Below are 6,980 nucleotides of genomic sequence, written 5' to 3' on the forward strand. Positions count from 1 at the left end.
CTAAAATTACTAGTTATCTATCATGACATTGTTGTGGCCAGGGCTGTGTCCTTGGCTAGTATCTCTTTTCTGGAGACATCAGAAATCTCTTTTCAGATTCTGATGAGTGGTTCTGATTTGCTACAGGATCCAGTTCCACTGAGATCTTCTAGCTCCTCCTTTTCTCTGAATCTGTTCCCATTAAATTTGGTAGTCTCATATGCTTAGGGAACTTTCAGGCTTTTATAGGACACAATGATTGTGTCTTGATTGGACTTGATGCAAAGAACTTGGGTGGCAGTTATTAACCAGTGAACCAGGAGACAAGTTAAAGGGCTGGAGTTCTTGCTTTGCATCTGGGAGGCCAGATTTCTGCTCATGCTGCCCAGGGTCAGGCACATTGCCTGGTGCCAGCCAAGGGCTCTGAGCATGGCCACTTCCACACAGTGGAAGTCCCGAACACCTCCATAGCAGCCCTGTCTTCAGCAGTGAAGGGGCCACTCAGCACAACACCCTCAGCCCCTGTATTGACCTATTGACCCACTAAGAATCCCTGGGAAGGGCTCCCTCAAGTCTCCTGAGCACTGCTTGGGAGATGCCCCATTCTCCCCATGCACCCCAAATCCAACAATAAACTTCCGGAAGTTTATATACTGTGATGGAACAGGCATAGAGAAGCTTGTGTTTCTAATTCCCCCCTGACATCTAATCCATTCCTTTGACTCCCCATTGTTCTACTCCCATCCTGCCTCCTCCTTCCCTCTGTTGCCCTCACACATTGTTGCTCCCATGGAAGATTTCTTGCACAACCAGAAGAGTTGATGGATGCAGGTGTGGTATTGCTTTTTATATTGCTGACTAAAGGAAAATCCCATTTGACTCACTATATCTATTTCATGCCAGAATAACTTGTGTAATAGAAGTGGAGCAATGGTCTCTGGGACATTAGAGTTGCACAACGGACGATCTTGCCACACTGGAGGTTTAATTGGCTTCGGATAGAGTGATGGGATGACCAGCCTGCATTCTCAGAGCTTGCTGGACTGCTCTCTGCAGGGGAGTAGGAGCTGATTATTGATTATCCGAGTGCAGAAGCAGAGGCTCAGATCTTTAGAGACTGTTCAGTTGCCAGTGGTTTCCAAAGGAAGATGATGGAAGAGTTGACCACTGTTCCAGAGAATATACTAGCTCTGAGAAAAACGTCAAAGCATGCAAGTTACTGCTTCATGGTTGGAACTAGAGGGATCATGCTGAGTGGTCAGGAGAGGGACAGAGACAGGATGATCTCTCATATGTGGGATATAAAAAGTGAGGGAGCACCAGATGGCCAGAGGCAATGGAACTGGAGACTTGATCTATAGGAATCTCCAAAGGAATTTCAGAGTTTCTCTGAAGGAGATGAGAAGGGGAAGGGTGAAGGGAAGAGTTTGTAGGACATTGATGGAGGGAAGTGGGTGGGAAATGATGTATGCATGAAACTACCATTGACAATATTGTAAATCATGGCACATCAATTAAAGGGGGGATAGAAAAAAAGGGAAAAATTCTAGATTATTCAGCACCATGACCTGGGAACAGGACTCATCTGCCTCAGCCTTTCATAGGCTCATGCCACCTCTGTGGTATTATAAAAGGAGATTATAAAAGCGTCATAAAAGGGAACATCTCAATGTAGGTATCAGCCAATTCTGCTATAGTAGCAGGTGTCTTACCTGCTGTACTGTCTCTCCAACCTCTTATTTTTTTTCCATTTCTAACATGACCATTCACAGAATTTCATTCAGCTGTTTCCTTATGAGAACAAACAGCTGAAGGCACTTCACCGCAGAAATGTGAATCAATAATGGTGTTGCAACTTTCTTTTTGAGGGGACGGAGATGAGACTCCCAAGCAGTGTTTTGGGGTCCCTAAGACCCCTCCCAGTGATTTGGGGCCAGTGATTTAATGTCAGGGACTGAGGACACAGATCTTGAGGGGCCCAGGGCACCCAACAGTGCTCAGTGGGTCTTCAGGGTGCACCCGACAATGCTAAGGCATCCAGTGGTGCTGGAGATTGCACCTGGGTCTCGTGCATCCTGGGCATGTGCCATGACCTCTGTAGCCTTTTCATTTGGTGCCACAAATTTCTAGCTTGGCAAGATATTCCAGAGCTCTTTTAGTTTGTTTCCTCCCCACCTTTTTTTTTTATTGGGGTTGGGGGCAGACCCTCTGGTGCCCAGAGCTTCCTGATGCTTCTATATGCAAGTATAACTCCTGGTAATGCTCGGGGACCCCTATATGGTGTTGGAGATTGAACTGGGTTTGGCTGCATACAGAGCAAGTACTTTGACCTCTGAAATATTTCTCCAGCCCAAACTGATCCTTTCCAGTCTGTGTTTTTTTTCCTTTGTGTGTGTGTGTGTGTGGGGGATGATGGGGGTACACCTGGTAGTGTTCAGAACTTACTTTAGATTCAGTGCTTAGGGATAACTTCTGTCTGTGCTCAGGGACCGATGTGGTACTGGGGATCAAACCCAGGGTCAGCTGTGTGTAAGAAAGCATCTGAATTCCTTTCAGATGAGTCTTGGTTTCTTGATCTGTAGACAGGAGGTAATTCTTTACCTCTTAAGGTGTTTGCAATAATTAAAATAAACCTAGGCAGAATCCTTTGATTCAAACATTGCTCACTTTTGCAAACCTTTGAGCCTAAAATATTTTGTTAGTAGACATGCAGCACAATTCCTTCTTATCCCCGAAAGTATTCCTTGGAATAATTCTGACATTCGTAGCTCAATCACACAATGGTTCAATTAGATGTCACCCATTATAACCCCACTTTAATACAAGAAATCTTCTCATGGGGAGACAGTAGACTACATCTTCCCTTGTCAGTTGCTGGACAAAATTTGTAGTGTTGATCCTCTGCTTTAGGTAAAATATCTTTATTATGTTTGCTAAAAAAGCAGGCCTTGGGGGCTGGAGCGATAGCACAGCGGGTAGGGCATTTGCCTTGCACATGGTCGACCGGGTTCGATTCCCAGCATCCCATATGGTTCCCTGAGCACCGCCAGGAGTAATTCCTGAGTGCAGAGCCAGGAGGAATCCCTGAGCATCGCTGGGTGTTGACCCAAAAAGCAAAAACCAAATAAACAAAAAAGCAGGCCTTCTGCAAGAACAGAAGGGGATTAACGTGGGCTAAGAAAAACTTTGAGTTTTCTGCTGAACCTGAGAGTTCTTCTACCTGTAGAGGTGTGCCAAGAAAGGAACCTGTTGGCAGAAAGCTTAAGCTTAATCACATTTGGTGGAAGGAAGAAAATGTCTCCCTTCTGACAGGCCTCCTTAGAAGCTGTTTCAGAGAGTTGGGGGTTTCCAGAACTTAGTGAACGCAGGGAGGGATTAAAGCATGGGACCATATTAACTTGCCATTAACGTGTGATTTTTGTTGTCCTCAGCCCAGCATCAGTGGAGTCGACCTGGACAGGTTCCGGGAGATCCTTTTGCGTCACTGTGATGTGAATAAGGATGGAAAAATCCAGAAGTCTGAGCTAGCCTTGTGTCTTGGACTGAAAATCAACCCATAATCCCCAGATGTTTTTCTTTTTTGCTCCTAGTGTATTTCAGTTAGTACAACTGTTAGCTGCTTTGCCTTTGAAGACCCAGTGGGCCAACTCCAACAAGTGATAAGGTTATTCCCAAACACACTAAGGCCATGGTTCTGAAGGCGAGCTGTAGTCCTGCCATTGTGAAAGTCCCCGTCTGTCCGTATCTCTGATAATTCACCCTTGATCCTGGACTTTTCTTCTGTTTCTTCAAAGACTCAGCTAACCTTCAAAGGCTCCTGCCTGTCCTCTCCTGGCCTCCAGGACGGTTGGGTCAGCTAAGTCCATTCATATCTGAGTTCTCCCTGTGGGCTTCTCGTTGGCTGTGGGTGTTTCTGAGAGACTCTGTGTAGTCCTGTGACTAAGTAGATTATGACATGGAAATAAAACTGCTGCTGGAAACAAAGAGGCACTGATTCTCGTTTTTGTGCAGAACCTTTGAAAGCTTCTGCCTGAAGGTTTGTTCTTTAATACAGAGTGGGGCCAGGACAGGAGTGAGGAGTGGGAGAGGGTTAAGATCTGAATGGAGGGGCTGGAGTGATAGCACAGCGGGTAGGGCGTTTGCCTTGCTCGTGGCCAACCCGGGTTCAATTCCCAGCATCCAATATGATCCCCCGAGCACTGCCAGGAGGAATTCCTGAGTGCAGAGCCAGGAGTAACCCCTGAGCATTTCTGGGTGTGACCCAAAAAGATAAAAAAAAAAAAAGATCTGAATGGAAACTACACCAGCAGTCCTTCTCATTGCTCTTGCGTATGAGTCATCAGCAATCATTTCTAATTCATTGCCCGGAGTGTTGCAGAACTCTTACCCTGGGCTGGTTTGGCACTGAAGTGTGTTGTGAGCTCACAGGACCAAGCAGGTAGGAATACAATAGAAATTGGAGAAAATTTTTTCAGGTTACTTAAATATTGACTCCTGTCATTCTTCCCCTCCAGCTACTTCCACTAATGAAAAACAAGAGTGCTCTAGAGGTAGGGTCCAATGCCTCCAAATGTCTTTAGTCCCTCTGTTCCACCAGGGATCTCTGTTCCATGTACTCCTGAAACTCTAACACAGATCTGAGACCAGGTTGCTTTCTCCTCAGACAGGGGCAGGGAGACAGGTGTCACAATTTCCTTTACACCCTAATAATTAAACACAACTCTTGACTTCCTATCAGGGTGTGCAGGAATTTTAGATTTAACGGAGTATTAGCCATAATTCAGAAAAATGCAGTGTAGACTAAGGCCCCACCTATAAATTCCTGTTTGCCTCCTTTCACATCATTCTTGTGTCCAGCGTGTAAAAACATCTTAATAAGTCCTGTAAATGAAGTGTTTCCTACGTTGCAAATATTTCTAGGTGCTCTCTGTACCTCCAGTAACTGAATTCTTGTCCAAATCATGTTGGATGGGTAGTCTCGCGATCCCAGAGATCAAGACCAAGGTAAAGAGGAAGAAAGCAATGGTCTGTGGTCACACATCTCAGAAGTGGGGACTCTGTCTCCTAAGCCCATATTTCTAACCAATTTTCATGAGCTTTTGAGAGGAACTTGACCCCCTTCCCACAGGCATATCTTTACTGCAGGATCCCTTGTTATCTGTAGCAGGACATTTCTTGGAGAGTGGATCACTCAGTCTGGGATAATCCTACAGGGGAGCTTAGAGAGATCCCAAGAGGCAGCACAGAGCAGACTGGGCATGCCAACTTTTCCTCCAAATGTCAAGCAAACTGCCAACACATACCTCCTCAAAGTATACATTTATATATTTTCAGGGTTAAAACCATTTAAAGCCTTAAGAAGGCGTGTGATGGGGGTAATATAAAAGGTAAAAGGTAAAGGCCCTCCCGTTGATCGTCGATTTGCTCGAGCGGGCCCAGTAACGTCTCCATTGGAGACTTTGTTGTTACTGTGTCTGGCATATCGAATACTCTCGGTAGCTTGCCGGGCTCTCATATGTCCAGGACATTACCTTGTTCTGGAAATCACATTGATTCCTCACTCAATCTCCTGGTTTCCTGGTGACTGTAACTGTTTTGTAAATAATAGAAACCCTTTATTTCAATCTATTTTGTTTTTTACTTTATGCTTTTATGATTGGCTGGCTTCAGAAATCCTGCTGTGTATGTCACAAAGCATTGTCTTCTGCTACAAATTAAAACTTTAAAAATTGAGGTTATATATACACCCATTCACACAGGTAGCAATATAGGTATATAACAGAGAAATTTCTACTTTAACCTTTTTTTTCCCCAGGGGGCAGGGACTTGGGCCAGAGCTAGTGGTGCTTAGAGATCATTCCTGGTGGTGATGGGGGGAGGGGGGAACATATATGGTGTCAGGAATTGAAGCAAGTTTGGCTACATGTAAGGCAAGCGTCTTAACCTTTGTAATATCTCTCAGACCTTCCATTTTAACCATTTTTAGGCAAACTGTTCAGTTATATAAATTCACAATCTGTGCGACCACCAACAGTCTGCATCTAAAATTTACTCATCATTCCAAAGAGAAACTGTGAACCCACTGAACTATAACCCCCATTCCTCCACTCCCAACCGCAATTTCTAATAGAATAATAGTAATCTCTAATCTACTATTTCTATGAATTTGCCTATTTTTTTTTGGTAATTTGATTTTTTTGGGGGGGTCACACCCAGCGATGCTCAGGGGTTACTCCTGGCTCTGCACTCAGAAATTACTCCTCACAGTTCTTGGGAGACCATATGGGATGCCAGGGATTGAACCAGGGTCGGCCGTGTGCAAGGCAATTGCCCTCCCCACTGTACTATCTCTCCGGCCCCTCATTTTTTGTAATTAGAACCACACATTTTCCCTTTGTGTCTGTATTATTTTGCTTAAATATCTTCATGATTTATCCACCTTATAGCATGTATCAGAATTTATCCCCTTTTATGGATGAAAAATATCCCTTTGTATGGATACTTTACATGTGGTTTATATATTCATCTTTTGATTGATGGTTGCTCTTTCCCTACCTTTTGGTTATTGTAAACAATGGTGTAATAAACATAGGCACACATATCTGAGTTCCTGTGGTTTATTCTTTCATGTAACTTTCACAATGTGAATTCTGGAGCAATACAAGTGATCAGTCAAGCAATGAAAGCAACAACAACAACAAAAAAAAATCGGGACTACTTTAAATTTCAAAGCTTCCTCACTGCAAAAGAGACAAGGACATGAGACGGTAACTTAAAAACCATAGGTGGGAGAAAATCCTTGCAAACTACCTTGTAAGAGGTTGCTATTCGAAAGTAAAAGGAACGCAATTCAATAACAAAATAAATCAAGCAGTCTGATTTTAAAATGTTAGAGGGAACTGGTACGTGTGTCATCTTCCTATTTCCCTGCAGGTAAGAGAGGAAAGAAGGAAGACAATTTGCATTAGAAAATGATGGCATGATTAGTATTATGCACCTTA

At 44.0% G+C, this 6,980-nt stretch overlaps 1 protein-coding gene across 1 annotated transcript in view; it reads left to right on the forward strand.

Moving 5' to 3' along the window:
- SCGN (secretagogin, EF-hand calcium binding protein) overlaps nucleotides 1-3,686 on the forward strand; it is a 29,862-nt gene extending 26,176 nt beyond the window's left edge. Inside the window, exon 11 of the mRNA XM_056132504.1 lies at nucleotides 3,411-3,686. Coding sequence (XP_055988479.1) covers nucleotides 3,411-3,539 — 129 coding nt within the window. The 3' untranslated portion in view covers nucleotides 3,540-3,686. The remainder of the gene's footprint in view (nucleotides 1-3,410) is intronic.
- The last annotated feature ends 3,294 nt before the right edge of the window (nucleotides 3,687-6,980 follow it).

The sequence above is a fragment of the Sorex fumeus genome, unplaced genomic scaffold, assembly GCF_029834395.1.
Source record: "Sorex fumeus unplaced genomic scaffold, SorFum_2.1 ptg000094l, whole genome shotgun sequence".
NCBI classification, from domain to species: domain Eukaryota; kingdom Metazoa; phylum Chordata; class Mammalia; order Eulipotyphla; family Soricidae; genus Sorex; species Sorex fumeus.